The sequence below is a fragment of the Gadus macrocephalus genome, chromosome 7 (assembly GCF_031168955.1).
Source record: "Gadus macrocephalus chromosome 7, ASM3116895v1".
Lineage (NCBI taxonomy): Eukaryota > Metazoa > Chordata > Actinopteri > Gadiformes > Gadidae > Gadus > Gadus macrocephalus.
The window spans coordinates 24,273,439-24,292,986 of NC_082388.1; the positions used below are offsets into that span (position 1 = coordinate 24,273,439).

Genomic DNA, 19,548 nt, shown 5'->3' on the forward strand with positions numbered 1-19,548 from the left:
TTGATATTCTCTTTGACATTATTGTCCCCTTCCTGTTAGGACTTGAGATACTGTGTAAGCTACAATTGTATTACCGCCATTAGCCTCTGGTCCTGGCTGCAATGGACCGATACCTTTTTGGATCCCTCTCTCCTACATCTGAGGGACGCCTTGTCAGGCCGCTCTCACGTTAATAATAAACTATTACATGAATAATCCAGGTGAAATGCAAGCTTTACCAGCACTAGTTCCCATTCAGCTCAGATGAAGATAGTTAAGAAAGCAAACGCAATGATCTTGGCATGTCTTTTTAAAGCAAAATACTGGAATATCTTGACAGAAAACCTTGGTCTTATTTTAATTTGTTTCCCAACCAAAAAATACAAATAGAGCATAAGTATAATCATACTTCTTTTGCCCGAAGAGTTCTGTATTTTGTGCAAATGAAAACATGCTTGGAAAGACGTTCTTGTTTATTTATGGAAAATAACTAACTAACCCATGATTTTTGGCATGATGCCAAAAAATTGCATAAACTACTGGCTAACTATTTACCAGAGCAAGTCCTTCTTTCTAACCTGCAAAAACATAAATTCAGGTTCAGTTTGAATTTTTGATTATTTGATATCAACATAATTTGTATTATTCATTTTTGTCAAATCTGACCAGGAAGGAGTTCTAGAAGGGTGGGAACACCAATTCTAATGCTTTGTATAGTTTTCAGGAAAAGCCCAGAAAGTATTCTACTTGTATATTCTGTGAACTTGCGTCAATGTTTTTTGACCTTGGATGTTCTCCCTCTGCAGCATAACAACCTAAACATGATAAAAGTAGCGAGAAGAAAGAAGGTCCCTGCAGCCGACAGAGCCACCAGTACATCTATAGAGTAGTAGGAGTACCAGGGCATCTTATAAGCCTGTGTACGCAGGTGGGCTGCACCTTTGTGGCGCATCACGTACTCCACCCAGTAGATGGCGTGGTCCATGGGAGGAATCGGCTGGTCTCTGTGCAGAACGGACAGTCTCTGCATGTTGTGACTGTAACTGTCTTGGTGGAGCACTTCCTTGAGTCCCTGCTCAAAGCTGTGAAAGTTAACATCAGCCAGCATTATAATCTTTCCCGCTCCCCTCTCCTGTAGACGAAGCAGGTTGTCGAACTGGTCAAAGAACAGGGGTATGCCCAGCACTGGGACCCCATGGTATATGGCCTCCAGGACTCCATTGGTACCTCCGTGAGCCACAAACACCTTGGTCTGAGGGTGTCCCAGGAGGTCCTTCTGGGGCATCCAATCAACGATCAGAGTGTTGTTGCCCAAAGAAGATGGTATTTTTCCAGTGTGCCTCCAAATGACCTGCAAAATAAGAGACTTGATTGTAAATGTATAACTCAACTCTCATTCAGATGACTCTGGTTACTGTTACGTATTTTAAGCACATAAGCTGCCCCAACATAGCCACTAGGAAGCAGTATCGAACACACAAGCTGCTTTACCCTCACATAGCCACTAGGAAGCAGGATCAAACATATAAGCTGCAATAACTACTCCAGACACAGATGGCAGCACCTTTAGCCAGGTGAGGAGGGCGGAGCCATTATGTCCCACCGGCCACGCCTACTTCACATAGGCCAAGCCCACTTGACCCTAACCAGCAGTGAGATTGGAGTTCAGAGACCTAGGCAGACCCGCAGAGGGACCCGGGCCTAAGCCCGGGGCTCGACGTAGCACTACGGTATTTTCTCTCACACGCGTGTAAGATAAAATTCCCTCCCTTTTGCTTCATGGTTACCATACCGAAATACCTTAACAAATAAAGTGAGTTAAAAGCGACCAAGAATTGGACTACTTTCTTCAAAAACGCGACATTTACACACACTGTGTACTGGGATCACTTTTACTCATTGAAAAGCATTGACTGCATTTTTAAGTAGCTAAGGTTAAGCCAGTCCCTCCAGAAAATGCAGCGTTTTTTTGCGATTGTTGCGGCCAAAAATCCTTCATTATGCAGCATGTTTTCTTAAATAATGCGATGAAATATGCGGCATATTCATGCAATTTTATAAAATCAAATTGCGGGAACTTGCAAAAATTGTTGGAACTTGCGAAAAATGCAGCTTTTCGATAACGTTCACGTCGCGTAAATACGTCACTTCATAACATTCCCATGGCAACAGGGGGAAATGGTTGCTCTTGTGTGAATGAAACGCAAAATTTTTAAACTTTCTGCTAAGATATATGTGATGTTCTTGCAACGAAAATGCGGAGATTATGAAATCATGCAAGCCCCGCATATTTTGCGCGGAAATCGGCAATTTATGCGGTGAAAGTGCGGCATATTTGAAAAAATTCGGCCCCCGCATGAGTATGCAGACTTTGGATGATTATGCGTTGAATCATGAGATCGCATAATCTGGTTTTTCTGTAGGGACCTTTAAGCAGACCACTATTGATTGAAGTCAAACACGTATTAGAATCAGGGCAAAACATTGTAGCATTTTGGTGGTATGGTCGGTTTGGAGAAACTCATGCCCGTCCGAGCAGCCATGCCTGTGAAGGCAGGGGCCATACAATACAATCAATGGCAGATCTCCATTACCTTTTGAGGCATCTTTGCAAAGACCCTGGCAATATCCTCTGCGATGTCATCTGGTAACACACCCACAAAAGTACCCAGGGTCATGATGATCACTCCATGCTCCCCGGCACTCTCAACAAACGCTTCAAGGTCAGCTGGGAGGGGCTGGGCCGGCTTGCACTGGAAGCCCCCTACATAAACCACATTCGGCATGGTGGGTCGAGGAAAGTCAAACACAAAGTCAGACCGGAACAGCCAAATGTCCGCTTCCTGGAGGAGTGAGCTGGTGTCACACCCTCCCTCAATGTACTTGTCACAAATGGCTTCATAATGAGGCCCAATCATGAACACCTCCTGGAAAACAATGAGGCCGTGGAAAAACACGTTCTTGATGCGTTCCGTGAAGCTCATGTTGTCTGTTAGCCCCGAGCCCAGGACAGGGATGTAGGACAGCGGCGACGGGGCGATGATGGAATGGCCGTCTCCACTGGTGATCCAGCGGACGTTGAGCACCGTAGGAAGCTTGAGATACTTGGCGAGGACGACACCGAAGGCGATAGAAGGGTCAGTCAGAACCAGGTCATACTGGGCCTCTGATAGGCTCTGGAGAAGCCTTGGATCTTCAAAGATTTGAGCAAGCATATCACAGTATATGGAATGAACCTCAGAGATCATTGATAGGAACTGCCCAGTGAGTTTGAGGAGAGTAAGTGACGACGATCCTTCTCTCTGTACCTGAGGGACAATTAGAAAGTATATCAGAATTTGAATATGTACTTAATGGACCAAAACATCAAGTCAGTACTTATGTAATGTATATTATTAAATGTATACATTATTAACTCTTCATAAAGGCTAGGTGTATAAAATATAGTACGAATTTGACAGTAACCTACCTTTATAATCCTCTCTAAATATCCATGAATGAGACCTTCAAATTGCTTGGATTGAGGGATATTGATGGAGTCATACAAATGGGACACCTCATCAATGTACCAGCTCGTTGACGGTCGGATCACAGAGATGCTATGTCCTCTGGCATGGAGTTCCTCAATCATGAGCTTCATATTGATCCAGTGACTACCATCCAAAGAAAACACCAGAATCTTACCTCCATTACAAGGTGGGGTGATAAGAAAAGCCATTAGAAAAACACTGAAGAATATGGATATTCCACACGCAGAATTGGACTCCATGGTACCTAGGAAGAGAGCCACAGTAAAAAAAACAGTAAAAAAACTGACATACTAACAGGCACAATGTAACAACCATACATGACTTGATGCAGAGCAACGTACCCATCACACGGTACTCCTGCAAACACCGGGCACAGGGGGGGATTTTGTTGTTCCACAATCCTCACACATCAGAGGTCAAACTCCAAGATGTTTCTCACAGGCGCCGACCAATCAGTGAAAGGGTAAAAAAAAACATTAAGTTGTGCAACACTTCATGAAGTTTATCATGAATAATGCGTAACCAATAATCTGTACTTGTTGTTTATTAAATTACTAAATTTCTTCCACGGTGAAAACTGTATTTTTACTGTCTTGCATAATGCAAATGGCATGTTGTAAACTCATGCTTTTACACTTGTTTCCTTCATTTCACTTTAGACAATTTTATTTCTTTATAGGACCAGTATTATATTCAACCTATCCTTTATCCTTGAAGTGTCTGTAGGTACGATTTGAGAGTTGCAGAGAGCGAGAGCAAAATATAAATAATCCCCTTCCCTCTCTCTTCCCTCCCTCCCTACGTTTCGCTGCCATTGAGAAATGTGTCATTCATGCACCTGGGATGGATTCTCTGGTAACACTGTGTGCGTGCATGGGATTGACACTCAAGATTGACAGTCGGAGATCAGAAATTGACATTGCTGTTTAAGTTTAAACGATTAATATGCAATGGAAATGTGTACATGTAGCCTAAACATTTTATTTTATTTTACCAAAACTGTTTTGTTTCATCAATAAGATATCATTGAAAATGTATATATATTTCAACAAGTCATGGCTGAAGACTGCAGCAAATAAATTTACAATATTTTTTAGATAACATTTTTTAAAAATTTGATGCAAGAAAGGTGTATCAAAATCAATTATAACATAATGAAATTTACATTTATATGTTTTTAAGAGTCAAAACAGTCAGATGCGTTTCATATCGAATAGAGATATTAGAACAGTTTAGATTTGATATGTTTTTTATCATCATTTTTTAACATTTTTGTTACAGTGTGTCTGTAATCGTCAATTTTTTTTGACCTTGGATGTTCTCCCTCTGCAGCATAAGACCCTAAACATGATAAAAGTAGCGAGAAGAAAGAAGGTCCCTGCAGCCGACAGAGCCACCAGTACATCTATAGAGTAGTAGGAGTACCAGGGCATCTTATAAGCCTGTGTACGCAGGTGGGCTGCACCTTTGTGGCGCATCACGTACTCCACCCAGAAGATGGCGTGGTCCATGGGAGGAATCGGCTGGTCTCTGTGCAGACCGGACAGTCTCTGCATGTTGTGACTGTAACTGTCTTGGTGGAGCACTTCCTTGAGTCCCTGCTCAAAGCTGTGAAAGTTAACATCTGCCAGCCTTATAATCTTTCCCGCTCCCCTCTCCTGTAGACGAAGCAGGTTGTCGAACTGGTCAAAGAACAGAGGTATGCCCAGCACTGGGACTCCATGGTATATGGCCTCCTGGACTCCATTGGTTCCTCCGTGAGCCACAAACACCTTGGTCTGAGGGTGTCCCAGGAGGTCCTTCTGGGGCATCCAATCAACGATCAGTGTGTTGTTGCCCAAAGAAGATGGTATTTTTCCAGTGTGCCTCCAAATGACCTGCAAAATAAGAGACTTGATTGTAAATGTATAACTCAACTCTCATTCAGATGACTCTGGTTACTGTTACGTATTTTAAGCACATAAGCTGCCCCAACATAGCCACTAGGAAGCAGTATCAAACACACAAGCTGCTTTACCCTCACATAGCCACTAGGAAGCAGGATTGAACATATAAGCTGCAATAACTACTACTAATAATAATAATACATTTTATTTATACTGCACTTTATATTCAAGAATCTCAAAGTGCTTCAGAGAAAAAAATACCAAAAAACTATTAAAAAGGGGGAACCTCAAAGAAAGTTTAGCTAAATGCTCTTTTAAAGAGATGGGTTTTGAGGTTCCGTTTAAAAAGAGCTGTAGTCTGTGGAGCCCTCAGGTGGTCAGGGAGGGCGTTCCATAGTCTAGGGGCAGCAGCAGAAAAGGCCCGATCACCCATGGTGCACAGCTTCGTATGTCGGGTTTGGAGGGTGTGAGTGGATCCTGAACGGAGTGTACGTGAGTTTGTCGGGGGGGTGAGGAGTTCCTGAAGGTAGAGGGGGGCAAGTCCGTGAAGGCACTGGTGGGTGAGGAGGGAGACCTTGTACTCAATTCTGAGTGAGACAGGGAGCCAGTGCAGTGATTTCAGGATGGGGGTGATGTGGTCATGCTTGCGCACCCTCATCAGGACCCTGGCAGCACTGTTTTGAATGTATTGGAGCCTCTGGATGCTCTTGCCAGGGATCCCAATGAGGAGTGCATTGCAGTAGTCCAACCTGGAGGAGACAAAGGCATGGACGAGCTTCTCTGCATCAGCCAGGGTGAGTGATTGGCGGAGTTTGGCGATGTTCCTGAGGTGGTATAAAGCTGTCTTACAGAGGTGTTTGATGTGGGTGTCAAAATTAAGTTGTGGGTCCATTTTAACACCGAGGTTGGTGACGGATGTGGAAAGGGGGACGTTTTTGCCAGAGAAGGTGATATTGGTGATGGTGGGGGAGGTAACTACTCCAGACACAGATGGCAGCACCTTTAGCCAGGTGAGGAGGGCGGAGCCATTATGTCCCACCGGCCACGCCTACTTCACATAGGCCAAGCCCACTTGACCCTAACCAGCGCGGCAGTGAGATTGGAGTTCAGAGACCTAGGCAGACCCGCAGAGGGACCCGGGCCTGAGCCCGGGGCTCGAGGTAGCTCTACGGTATTTTCTCTCACACATGTGCAAGATAAAATTCCCTCCCTTTTGCTTCATGGTTACCATACCGAAATACCTTAACAAATAAAGTGAGTTAAAAGCGACCAAGGATTGGACTACTTTCTTCAAAAACGCGACATTACACACACTGTTTACTGGGATCACTTTTACTCATTGAAAAGCATTGACTGCATTTTTAAGTAGCTAAGGTTAAGCCAGTCCCTCCAGAAAATGCAGCGTTTTTTTGCGATTGTTGCGGCCAAAAATCCTTCATTATGCAGCATGTTTTCTTAAATAATGCGATGAAATATGCGGCATATTTATGCAATTTTATGCAATGAAATTGCGGGAACTTACAAAAATTGTTGGAACTTGCGAAAAATGCAGCTTTTCGATGACGTTCACGTCGCGTAATTACGTCACTTCATAACATTCCCATGGCAACAGGGGGAAATGGTTGCTCTTGTGTGAATGAAACGCAACATCTTTCAACTTTCTGCTAAGATATATGTGATGTTCTTGCAACGAAAATGCGGGGATTATGAAATCATGCAAGCCCCGCATATTTTGCGCGGAAATCTGCAATTTATGCGGTGAAAGTGCGGCATATTTGAAAAAATGCGGCCCCCGCATGAGTATGCAGACTTTGGATGATTATGCGTTGAATCATGAGATCGCATAATCTGGTTTTTCTGTAGGGACTGTTAAGCAGACCACTATTGATTGAAGTAAAACACGTATTAGAATCAGGGCAAAACATTGTAGCATTTTGGTTGTGTGGTCGGTTTGGAGAAACTCATGCCCGTCCGATCAGCCATGCCTGTGAAGGCAGGGGCCATACAATACAATCAATGGCTGATCTCCATTACCTTTTGAGGCATCTTTGCAAAGACCCTGGCAATATCCTCTGCGATGTCATCTGGTAACGCACCCACAAAAGTACCCAGGGTCATGATGATCACTCCATGCTCCCCGGCACTCTCAACAAACGCTTCAAGGTCAGCTGGGAGGGGCTGGGCCGGCTTGCACTGGAAGCCCCCTACATAAACCACATTCGGCATGGTGGGTCGAGGAAAGTCAAACACAAAGTCAGACCGGAACAGCCAAATGTCCGCTTCCTGGAGGAGTGAGCTGGTGTCACACCCTCCCTCAATGTACTTGTCACAAATGGCTTCATAATGAGGCCCAATCATGAACACCTCCTGGAAAACAATGAGGCCGTGGAAAAACACGTTCTTGATGCGTTCCGTAAAGCTCATGTTGTCTGTTAGCTCCGAGCCCGGGACAGGGATGTAGGACAGCGGCGACGGGGCGATGATGGAATGGCCGTCTCCACTGGTGATCCAGCGGACGTTGAGCACCGTAGGAAGCTTGAGATACTTGGCGAGGACGACGCCTGAGGCGATAGCAGGGTCGGTCAGAACCAGGTCATACCGGGCCTCTGATAGGCTCTGGAGAAGCCTTGGATCTTCAAAGATTTGAGCAAGCATATCACAGTACATTGAATGAATCTCAGAGATCATTGAGAGGAACTGCCCAGTGAGTTTGAGGAACGTATGTGACGACGATCCTTCTCTCTGTACCTGAAGGACAATTAGAAAGTATGTCAGTATTTGAATATGTACTTAATGGACCAAAACATCAAGTCAGTACTTATTTTATGTATATTATTAAATGCATCGTTATTAAGTCTTCATAAAGGCTAGATGTGTGAAATATAGCATTAATTTGACAGTAACCTACCTTTATATACCTCTCTAAAAATCCTTGAATGAGATCTTCAAATTGCTTGGATTGAGGGATATTGATGGAGTCATACAAAGGGGACGCCTCTTCAATGTACCAGCTTTTTGACGGTCGGATCACAGAGATGCTATGTCCTCTGGCATGGAGTTCCTCAATCATGAGCTTCATATTGATCCAGTGACTACCATCCAAAGAAAACACCAGAATCTTACCTCCATTACACGGTGGGGTGATAAGAAAAGCCATTAGAAAAACACTGAAGAACATGGATATTCCACGTGCAGAATTGGACTCCATAGTACCTAAGAAGAGAGCCAGAGAGACATGGTTAATCTACAAGAGCTCTTTTGGTTGATTAATTCAATACCCTATGATTCGACATTCAAGCATGATAAGCCAGCTTGGAACAATTGTGACACAATTGTGACACACAATTGTGACACAACAATTGTGACACACAAAAAACAGACATACTAACAGGCACAATGTAACAACCATACATGACTTGATGCAGAGCAACTTACCCATCAAACGATGCTCCTGCAAACACTGGGCCCAGGGGGGGATTGTGTCGTTTCACATTCCTCACGCATTAGAGGTCAAACTCCAAGATATTTCTCACAGGCGCTGCCCAATCGGTGAACCGGTAAAAAAAAGTAAAATGTATGTAACACTTCATAATGTTTGACATGAATACTGCGTTACCTATAATGTGTACTTGTTATTTATTAAATTACAAAATTATTAGAAGGGTGAAAACTGTATTTTAACTGTATTTTAACATTGCATAATGCAATGTGTTTGCGTTGCATAATGTGTTGCATTTACACTTTTTCCTTTGATTTCACTTCAGACAATTTTATTTTTATAGGACCAGTATTTGATTCAACCTATTCTTAATATGAGTTCTTGAAAAAGTATTTGCTTAAAGTGTCTGTAGGTAGGATTTGAGAGTTGCAGAGAGGGAGCACAGGGGAGAGAAATATTATGAAATGAACAACCCCACGATAATCCCCCTTCCTCCCTACGTTTCGCTGCCTTTGAGAAATTCATGCCCCTGTGTGTGATAAATGGTAACACTGTGTGAGTGCATGTGATTGACAGTCAAGATTGATTACCGGAACCAATAAGGGAAGAGATGTCCTAATTGGTCAGATATGAGCAGGGAGTGGTCATAATCTAAATTGTGGACAGAGGCAGGCGTAGTTAACTAGAAACAGATGTTCTCACAGAGCATTTCATTCACTAATAGCTCACCGATGGCTATGTGCTATCCTATGGCATTTCTAACAATATATCTCTTATATTATGGACAGCCCCTTTTAAATAACCTATATAATACATAGAATTGGCAAAAAGTTGAATATATTGATGGGTTTGAAGCAGTCAAAGGAATAGTGAATTAATTGAAGCACAACACACACACACACACACACACACACACACACACACACACACACACACACATAAACACACAATTACTCACTAAATGTCTGGTGTGCAATCGGCGAACACTTGTACCCATACTACGTCACTACAAACATTGATACAAAATTCCATTACAATGACATTTAATTGTATTTATAGGATTTTTATAGACAAAACAGTCAGATATGTCGCATATCCAATAATGTCAGAGATAATGGCCCCAATCATTTTAGTTACAGTTGTGTCTGCAACTGTTTCGGTGGAGAACTCGATATAGTCCCTGCTCAAAGCTGTGAGGGTTAACATCGGCCAGTTTTTTAATCGTTTAATCGCTCCCCTCTCCTGCAGATGCAGCAGGTTGTCAAACAGGTCAAATATCATGGGTATGCCCTGCACTGGGACGCCATGGTATATGGCCTCCTGGACTCTATTAGTTCTTCTGGAGGTCCTCCTGGGTCCTCCAATCCACTATCAGCATGTTGTTGCCCAAAGTATAGGGTCGTTGTCCTATATGCCCCCAAATGACCTGCAACATAAGAGACTTGATTGTAAATGTATAACTCAATGTTCCCACAGATGACGCTGGTTACGCACGCTGTGTACTGGGATCACATTTACTCATTGATGAGCAATTGACTATATTTTTGAGAAGATAAGGTTTAAGCAGCCCATCTTTTGGTGTTATGATTCTTTTCGGGGGAAACGCCATGCCCGTCCGAGCAGCCATGCCTGTGAGGGCAGGGACCATTCCGTACAACCAATGACTGATAAAGGGAACTCTTTCTTAATGTACCCACTGTTTGATAGTCGGATCACATCGATGCTATTTCCTCTGGCGTGGATTTCCTCAATCATGATCTTCATATTGATCCGGGGACCACCTTCCATAGGAGACACCAGAATCGTACCTTCATTACAAGGTGGGCTGGTAAGCAGAGACATCAGAACAATGCTGGAGAACATAAAGGTTCCACATGCAGAACATGACCAGAGGGTAGCAACTAGTAAGGGCATTTCATCGCCAAGCATTTGGTTTTCTTGATTCAATAAGCTCTTTTGGAAAGTTGATACGGTTAAATACATTCAATATTACCTCAATCTTATCTTGCTTGGCCAAAGTCTCAATAAAAGATGATAAATTGACTTTGACATATTAACATCTAACATGGAACAACACAATTTTGATTTGATTCAAAGCCACATACCCTTCACACAGAGTTATTGTGGATACTGAGCAGTAGTTTGGTAGTGTCATGTATTGCATTCCTTAAACAGAGAGTTCAATCTACAGCCTTTTCCTCAGGGTAGAGCCGTCCAATTGGAGAACTCATCCGAAGGTTGGGTAAGACTTTAAATGAGCAACACGTGGAATTACTACAGGGCGAACATAAGCTAATCAAAATAAGTACCATGATAAAAACTTAATATTTGCTGTACAATTGTGTTGCACATTGCAAACGTCAAATTGATACTAACTCTCCTTTAGTTATTTTCTCTTATTATTATTATGTGTCGTGGAAATACTTTATGAGATATTAAAGCTATGTGTTGCGTGTGGCCATGACTCACTCACTCAGACATTTAATCACTGTGCTGTGCCTAAACCCCCATGTCTTTGCTTTCTCATCAGGCTGGCACACTCAGGCTGACACACTTGCAGCAAATCTGAGATCGCTACCGCCCAATTACCAGCCTGCTGTATAAAGCCAGCAAAGTCAGTTGCTTGAGGAAGACAGACCCGGCAACACCTTAATCCCACAGTATGAGTTGTTAAATACCCTTTTCTTTCAGTAATCTTTGATCTAGGACTTGGGATGGCCGGCAGTCCTACTTTTCCGTTTAGTTCTTAGTTTTTAATTCGGTTTTGTCAGGCAGGGAGGGGGGCCAGCCTCGACGTCCCTATAGGGGGCTGAGTTTGTCCGGCATCTCCAGGTCCCTTTTGGTTTGCGGACTTCTTTATTTGGTAAAGTATTTATACTGCATTTCAGCTATGGTTTCATTTGGTTAATAAAACCCGTTAAAACATCTTACTTCCTGGTGTCCTTCCTTTATGTTGGTCTCCAATTCGAGCTACTGGGTATTTTATTCAGTTGTTTGGAGGCCGTAACACTGACAGATTGGACTTCTAAATGCAAAAAAGCACACAGTGGTTGTGGAAAATAACCAATATAATGTATGCATAAAGCAGTCTCCCCTCCAACAGAGTGAGCCCAGAATACTGTTACACAGACACAGTGAGACTTTTAACACAGTTCACCCACAATTATCCATGGATGTTTATCGGAAGGCAAGAGGCCTCTGCTGTGCTGATGTGTGCATACTCCTTTTGTTTGTGGTCTGCAGTTAGGACCAGTATGTATTGACAAGCAGTTCCTGAGCCTACCCCACTTTTGATTTGCCTATTCCAGGCCATATGGGAAAACATATGTGGAACTGGGCAATACACCATGAGAAAGCAAAAATGAAAATAGTGGGGGAAAAAAAACATTGATTTTCCATAATACAGGCAGCATTCATTTCAAAAAGCCAGTGTGGTATAGTGCATTTATAGCCAAGATTGAGTCTGAGTCCGATTTTAATTTGTTGCAATCACTGTGTTTGTATTGAGTTCAGTTAGGCTCGTTAGTCATAATAAACATAATCAAAATACTTTAAGATTAACCTTCTTGACATCATTCTACGAAAATAAAGCTGTATCAAACCCATTTGTAATAAGAAGCCTGTGGTTTAGGCAGACAAAGGCTTCTTTGGCCCCTGAAGGATAGAATATGATATTTTTCCATTTCCATTGGTCCACAGGAAGTGTCTGAAGAGGATAACGGTAGAGAAGAACTACAGGTTTTAAAACGGGCACTAAAAAACAACTGTGGAGGATTTCCCCAAACAGTTTATGTTGAGTCATAAATCTTGCTATTACCTTTAGTCTCTCCTTAATGTGAGTACATGCAAACACGCACGCACATTGAGAAAAAACACTGTTTACATCCAAACCATCCTTTCATTTTCTATGTCTTCCAACAAAGAAACTTTTAATTTCAGAAACAGGTTTAATTAAGGTCGCCTGTCTAGAGTGCCTGTGATTAGGCCTTCTTTGATTGTGCTGCTGCAAACTTTAAAAGCAAATGTCTCTAATTGGTCTGCAGAGAAGGACAGAGAAACAGAACTATTTCCGTTCTGGAACGTTTAATCGCATCAGCAGATGGGTATGAGGTGAGGAAGCTAAATTAAAATGTATGGTATTGTATTGGTGAAGTAACATACAAATACATCACACCTGACCATGACCTTGACAGACCTCAGCACTTGCCTTCTAACGCTAACAACAAACAAAGAACAAAGATTGATTCCAGAAGAGTTATCAGAGTAACGGATAGGGTTATCACCAACTCCATCTTTCATGCAAGAGTTGATGCATGCCGTTTTAAGCCAAGGTACACTGCGGTGCAAACAAGAGCCCCTGGCATTTATTTCACGCCTGCGATTTGGCGAATAAAAGGTCTCAGCCTCGGGACACTTCACCAACACTGATATCTCGGCTCTGATCTTACAGATTAATTGCACACGGTCATTTGATTTATAAGATGAGTTCAGTCTTGTTGTTTGGCCTTCTGTTCTTCATTCCTTCTTCAGTATTATCTTTGTGAACTTTCTTTTCTCCCAGGGAAACGTGCCATCCGTCCCCTGATAGCTCAAAGGGAAGACAACGTCAACTTGTGTCATCACATGCCTCTTAATGTACATTTATCAGTGTCAACCATCTGTGTTGAAATCTTATTTGAAGCAGTATTTACAATGTGCACCGTCTCCCCATAACTTCACAAAACATCTGGAGACCAAGAACCCTATCGATCTTTTTATCACACTGGCTTTTCTTTTTCATAACCTAATCTTCTCAATGACTTCTCAATATACAGCTCTCTGAAAGTATCCCTCTCACTACTCGACTTTCCATTCCACTGATAAAGTACAAAGACTAGTTCATTAAACAAACCCCTGGACGTTAGACAGACTCACAGCATCTAAAGACCCACGCACCGACGCAGGCATGGGGCCTGAGCTCGTGGACAGGCCTTAACGCGTCCCTGGACCGCCCCTTCCCGCCGACTCTGCTTTACATCCCGGTCGTGACTCGTGACGTTTATTCCTGAGGGGAAGACCGTGGCGAGATTCAGCTGACACGCTTTCAACAACCGTCAGGCATGTGTGCGACGTGCACGAGCAAGTGAAATGCACAGGTGTGAAGACTCTGAAAGGGACATGCAAGCACACATAACATTGCTGATTTTAAATGTCTTCAATGCTTGCTGTAATATGATTTATAACCTTGCAGAAGTCTGTACAAAACTTTAAACCTTGATATGAACAGTTTGGCTTCTTCCCCTCATTCCAGCTGTTGCGATGCCATTGGCCTTAAGATCCTCATGGAAACAAGTCTTTTAGAAATATGATTGATATGACACCAACGCTCATATTTACATGCATGTTTCACTGCAGAGAATGTCTTCTGCAGGGAAACTGAGGTTGTTCTCTAAATGTGTTAACTGCGAAAGTTGCATACTAACATTTTATCTTTAGCGTTATAAATATATTTCGCTCCGAAAGCAAATAATAGTTTTGTTGAGGTCAGCTGACGTTTATTTTGACACAGCCACTGGATAAAATCCATTATGAAGAATGATGATATTAACCTTTCCAGTTGCCTACTTCCTGCTGATAAAAGATGTTTTGACAAGGATCTAGACAATGATTTACAAGAAGAGGAAGAGGTTTTCCATTTTGCCATTCCCATTGTCCGCCCAGGTTAACCAAACACAAGGTTTGTCGGTTATCCATGTCTGTGCTGTATCGGCCCCTGTTGGAACCACTACAGTTACTACTAGTTAAGCAGGCAGACTGTATATATTAAAAAAATACCTGTGCTTATTGATGCCATTGGTCTTTCTGACATGAGGATACACACAATGTTAAAGGTTAAGCCTAATTTTGACGTTTACATTATTCTTCTCTAGAGACAACTCCCATCCGCACTTTGGTTTTTATTGCTTTTTCGTGTCTTCTCCATTCCTTTTCTGTTTCAGCCATCTTTACGTTTCCCATCCCAGCTCTGCCTCTGTTCATTTCAATGTCTTTCTTTTCTCTCCTCTTCCTCCCTTAGTTCTCTTCGCAGGCACCATGACCGGCTGTCTCTGTTGGCTGTCTGTGCGGTATACGCTACCACGCCATACGTTCTCACAGACTCGCCTACAGATGGAAAAAAACGTGGAAGGAAGGAACGGATCATATGGCAGCTGTTCTCCATATGCTGTCAACGGTTGTTCATTCAGAACCTAGCAATGCTTTGGCAAATGTGTTTGTCCAAAACAGCATCTCATGTTCTTTTAAGCCATGTTTTTTTTCCTGCTGCTCCAACTTTTTTTGATTATTGATACGACTGCAGTCTATGATGCCAGAATGTGCCAGAGCAAGAATAACTACTCCTCCACCAATTTGTCATATTCACCCCCATGCAGCTTGACTGGGATCGTAGGCCCTTATCCGCACGCCGTGTTCAACGCTCCTGCGTGGTTCCCGGGCCCTGCCAATCACCCGGCACATATTTTTCCAGACGCTCCTGGTCTTGACAGTTTGAACGAGTGCTTACACAGTCAGGAATTTGAGTCTTAATCCCCCCCCCCGCTCCCGTCTCTGCAACGCTTGACGGACAGTTCCGGAGCTTGGGTGGGAACGGATCGGACATGCTATAGAAGGGCGACACCTTCACCTACACCTACGTGTCGGGTTTCTTACTCTCTCAACACACAGGTTTCGAAGAAGATCTGGCGTCCCTTGTAAAGATCGTTCTCCGGGTCATCTACGTTGGTTTGGGGGTCCTACTGTACGGCTCCACTGCCGTGGATGCTGCCTGTAATGAAGAGAGGCTTTGTGTATCGGGATGGTGTTAGACTCTGCTGTGCAGTGCAGGATGTGTCTGGCCGCACCCCACAGTGGAAGAGCGTGCAGGGAAATGGCTTTTAGTTCTGAACACGGTAGGCCACAGGTAGGGCTGTAAACGAGCCCAGAGATGTGTCTTTGCAGGATCTCCTCTTAATGGAAACAATTAGTCATGTTCAAATTCATTTCGACGCCAAGAGGAAGCTAAAATGGCCCTTGCTCTGTGCAAGCGTTGGTGGCAGCGGTTTTCCTTCAAAGTGCCAAAGAATAAAGACTCAAATGAACACTTCAAACACAGGAATAATACACCACGTAACCCCACCCTTAACATGGAACTGATGTTCTCAACCAATGTCGTGAACCCCTTACTCACACTGTTCCTCTGTCACGGTTTGTTTCTGTTTCCTTTGATTAAGCTTTGGTCTTGTTTTGTTCCTGTTTTATGTTTTGTCTTGCCTTCCTTCTCGCGGTCTTTCTTGTTTTGTCTGTGTTTTCTGTAATGAGTGTGTGTGTTTGTGAGTTAAAGTCTGTCTGGACCACGACAAGATATGCAACTCAATAAGACATCAGCTAATGGGGAACATTTGATTAACGCCCGAACACACCCCGCCAAAACACAAATATTACACAAATAAAACACAAACATGTGAGAGTATTGTCAGCAATTAAAAAAAATACATCAACCAATTGATTACATTTTGTATCGTAAAAGCTCAACCCAACTTTACATCAATCTGTTTTTCCTCATCTTCAACATTTGGTACAGAGGGCTGGAAAAATACATACTTCATCCTGCACATACCATGCACCTCCTAAGCTGATGATTCTGTGCATGCATACACTGCATACATCTATACAGCAGAACCGCTGATCAGCAGATCCATCAGCACCCCAGCTTAATCCCTGAAGCCCTAAATATAGCAGCTGGCTGTGAGCCAAGACACTGAGCGCTCATAAGACACCGCCGTTAGCGAGCCATCGCTGCGCTCATGGAAACAGCCACTCTCCGCACAGACGGAGAGACGGAGGGAGAAGGGACCATGCAAGCCTGCTTGTTTCAAACATTTGGAACACATTTTAAGTAGGATGTGTTGTTCTTTTCCTAATCCTATACAGAGAAAGGCGTTTCTTTTCGTTTCCTCTGACCTATGGGTTCGATTTACTTCCCATGTACTTCTGCTCTGGTGGCTCTACTTTCAAATTGCCCACGACTTCCTCTGGATCTACCCCTCCAGGTTCCCCCCGTCCCCGTCCCCTCTGTCCCCTGCCCGGATCAGACCCAGCATGGAGGGCAGGGAGCTGCAGAGGAATTAAACATTTCATCCCCACCCGAAGTGACAAGTAGGAAGAATGACTCGCTGTGTGTTACCGGGATTATTCTTGGCACTTGACACAAAACACAGCATACAGCTAAGGAAACACACCCATATGGTGCTTATACTCACAGACAGCACCTCACACATATGTACGCGCACACACACACACACACACACACACACACACACACACACACACATACTCAGACTTGCCCACTCTTGGGATGGATCCAACAAACTGTCTACAGAGACTTTCTCAGGCCAATCCCTGGAAGTTCAGTTGCTCTGGTCAACCCCCCCCCCCCCCCCCTTGTCTCGCCCCCTTGTCTCCCAACACATACGTCTAAGGAAAGGGGTGGGCGTGCTGACTCATGATGCTCTCTCTGTCTGTCTCCCTCCCTCTCTCTCTTCTCTCTCTCTCCCTCTCTTCTCTCTATCTCTCTCTCTCTCTCTCTCTCTCTCTCTCTCTCTCTCTCTCTCTCTCTCTCTCTCTCTCTCTCTCTCTCTCTGTGTCTCTCTCTCTCTCTCTCTCTCTCTCTCTCATTCACTCTCTCTCTCTCTCTCTCTCTCTCTCTCTCTCTCTCACTCTCTCTCTCCGCTGTCTCTCTCACTCTCTCTATATCTCTCCTCCCTCTCTCTCTCTCTCTCTCTCTCTCTCTCTCTCTCTGTCTCTCCGCTCTCTCTCTCTCTCTCTCTCTCTCTCTCTCTCTCTCTCTCTCTCTCTCTCTCTCTCTCTCTCCCCTGTCGCGCTCTCTTCCAAGCCATCGGCCACTTCTGCTTACAGTTAGCTCAGTTTTGCTGTGTTTCATTAGCAGATAGAGGAGCGCAGTGACAAAATGTGGAAAGTCTCTCACACAAACACACACACACACACACAGAGGGACACAAACACACACACACACACACACACACACACACACACACACACACACACACACACACACACACAGACACACAGGAGACACACACAAAGCTGACATTCATAATGCTAAAAAAAATGTGGCCCAGTATAGTACCTTCCACTATTTTAAAACATTTGCACAATAAAAAAGACAATAGGGATAGAGGGATAGAAACCCCGGGGGCATTTGGAGTCCCCTCATTTCTCGAGGACAACAAAAAGGAGAAACGAGAACAAAAACATTGAACAACATGAGCTGCACCTCAGGTTACCAGCTGCACGTCTCTGAAACATTGGAAACCATTCCTATTACTACTCCTCTAGCAAATGTTCATTCCCCTCTTTGTATTTGAGCGCTGACATCATGTCGCGGTCTGGCCAGGGCTTGACCGGGAATAGTCAGAATAGTCCCTGGTTTTGCCCAGACGGAGCCAACGCAATCTTTTGCCCTCACTTGTTTCTAGGGGTGTACTGGCCCCAGAGCCCTGTAATGCGCTGAGGTACTTCCTCTGTATTAACCGAACTATAGAACACATATCTAGCCTCAGATCTACAAGCAGGAGCGAGGTAAAGTAACAGTGGGGACCGATCTTTTAGAAAAAAGAAAGAACCGCCCTTTATTTTTTTCAATTTAGTTATCCCCCTATTTACACATATGTCAATATTGTAATCGAATATATTTTCCGCACACAGATGGAAAGCTCCCCTCAGTCAAGTTGAGTAAGATTGTTTTGTTTGTTTGTTATGTGTCCCTATAAGTAAAAATAAACATCAGAGCTCTGTTTGTGTAATGAAAGCCCCGTCCGTTTTGGAACTCTTTTTTTGCAGATGCGCTGTTTCACCAAAGCACAGAGCCCAAAGGGAGAGGGGTCCAAAGATGTTATTGGGCCAGCCCAGTGTTAATTACGATCAGTCAGTCAGTCCTAGGACTGACTGACATTTAAGTGTACTACTGGTGAAAACACGTCTTATGTACATACTGCAGTACTTCACCAAAGCGACTCTGTGAACTTTGTCATATTTACCCGGTGAGGTAATGTGAGTGCAGAGATAACGAACAACAGGGAGGCACTGGGTTCATTTAACCGGTAAACACAGCTCTTGTCATTCCCATCGCAACATCATTTTTCATTTCAAATGTGCGCACACAACCCACACACAAAAAGTCAACAGAAGTTATCTACACACACACTAGCAGGCAAATATGCACACACACTCACATAAAAGTGTGATGCACACGCAAACAGATACACAGGTGAATGCCCAGGGACAAATGTGTTTAAAGTGTTTATGCGAAATACAGACACCTTTGCACAAACTCACTTCTCCTTGGCGGTTATTTGGTGTGTGTGTGTTTGCGTTCGTGGAAGCACATGTTTTTCTGTGTGTGTGTGTGTGTGTGTGTGTGTGTGTGTGTGTGTGTGTGTGTGTGTGTGTGTTTGTGTGTGTGTGAGGAAGCGTTGTGGAGAGACCCCAGAGAGGACCTAGATGAGAGGGTTGCTGATCGCAGAGATTCAGAACATCCATCAACACATCGATGACAGACTGCAATGTGTGAGGTCACGTCATGGTGGATGCAAACATGTGTTTGTGTGTGTGCGTGTGTGTAGGTGTGTGTGTGTGTGTGTGTGTGTGTGTGTGTGTGTGTGTGTGTGTGTGTGTGTGT

At 43.7% G+C, this 19,548-nt stretch overlaps 2 protein-coding genes across 3 annotated transcripts; both read right to left on the bottom strand.

Moving 5' to 3' along the window:
• Positions 1 to 559: 559 nt before the first annotated feature.
• On the bottom strand, positions 560 to 4,288 carry LOC132461983 (UDP-glucuronosyltransferase 1A5-like). Its single transcript, XM_060057522.1, has 4 exons — positions 3,851 to 4,288; positions 3,449 to 3,753; positions 2,574 to 3,287; positions 560 to 1,330 (listed from the first exon to the last, which is right to left on the bottom strand). Exons 1-4 carry the CDS (start codon positions 3,852 to 3,854, stop codon positions 749 to 751), a joined length of 1,605 nt encoding a protein of 534 aa, XP_059913505.1. The 5' UTR covers positions 3,855 to 4,288; the 3' UTR covers positions 560 to 748.
• A 452-nt stretch (positions 4,289 to 4,740) lies between these two features.
• LOC132461982 (UDP-glucuronosyltransferase 1A5-like) lies at positions 4,741 to 8,952 on the bottom strand. Of its 2 annotated transcripts, none has more exons than XM_060057520.1 (4): positions 8,831 to 8,952; positions 8,304 to 8,608; positions 7,430 to 8,143; positions 4,741 to 5,386 (listed from the first exon to the last, which is right to left on the bottom strand). In XM_060057520.1, the coding sequence occupies exons 1-4, from the start codon at positions 8,832 to 8,834 to the stop codon at positions 4,805 to 4,807; spliced, it is 1,605 nt and encodes a 534-aa protein (XP_059913503.1). In that variant the 5' UTR covers positions 8,835 to 8,952; the 3' UTR covers positions 4,741 to 4,804. The 2 variants fall into 2 exon arrangements, with proteins under 2 accessions (XP_059913503.1, XP_059913504.1); XM_060057521.1 differs by lacking the exon at positions 8,831 to 8,952 and adding an exon at positions 8,785 to 8,805.
• Between the last annotated feature and the right edge of the window lie 10,596 nt (positions 8,953 to 19,548).

Coding starts and splice junctions, on each gene's coding strand:
- LOC132461983 (XM_060057522.1), bottom strand. Junction 3,288..3,448: donor ATTTAGAGAGGATTATAAAG/GTAGGTTACTGT, acceptor ATTGTCCCTCAG/GTACAGAGAGAAGGATCGTC. Junction 1,331..2,573: donor TTGCAAAGATGCCTCAAAAG/GTAATGGAGATC, acceptor CTTATTTTGCAG/GTCATTTGGAGGCACACTGG.
- LOC132461982 (XM_060057520.1), bottom strand. Junction 8,144..8,303: donor TTTTAGAGAGGTATATAAAG/GTAGGTTACTGT, acceptor ATTGTCCTTCAG/GTACAGAGAGAAGGATCGTC. Junction 5,387..7,429: donor TTGCAAAGATGCCTCAAAAG/GTAATGGAGATC, acceptor CTTATTTTGCAG/GTCATTTGGAGGCACACTGG.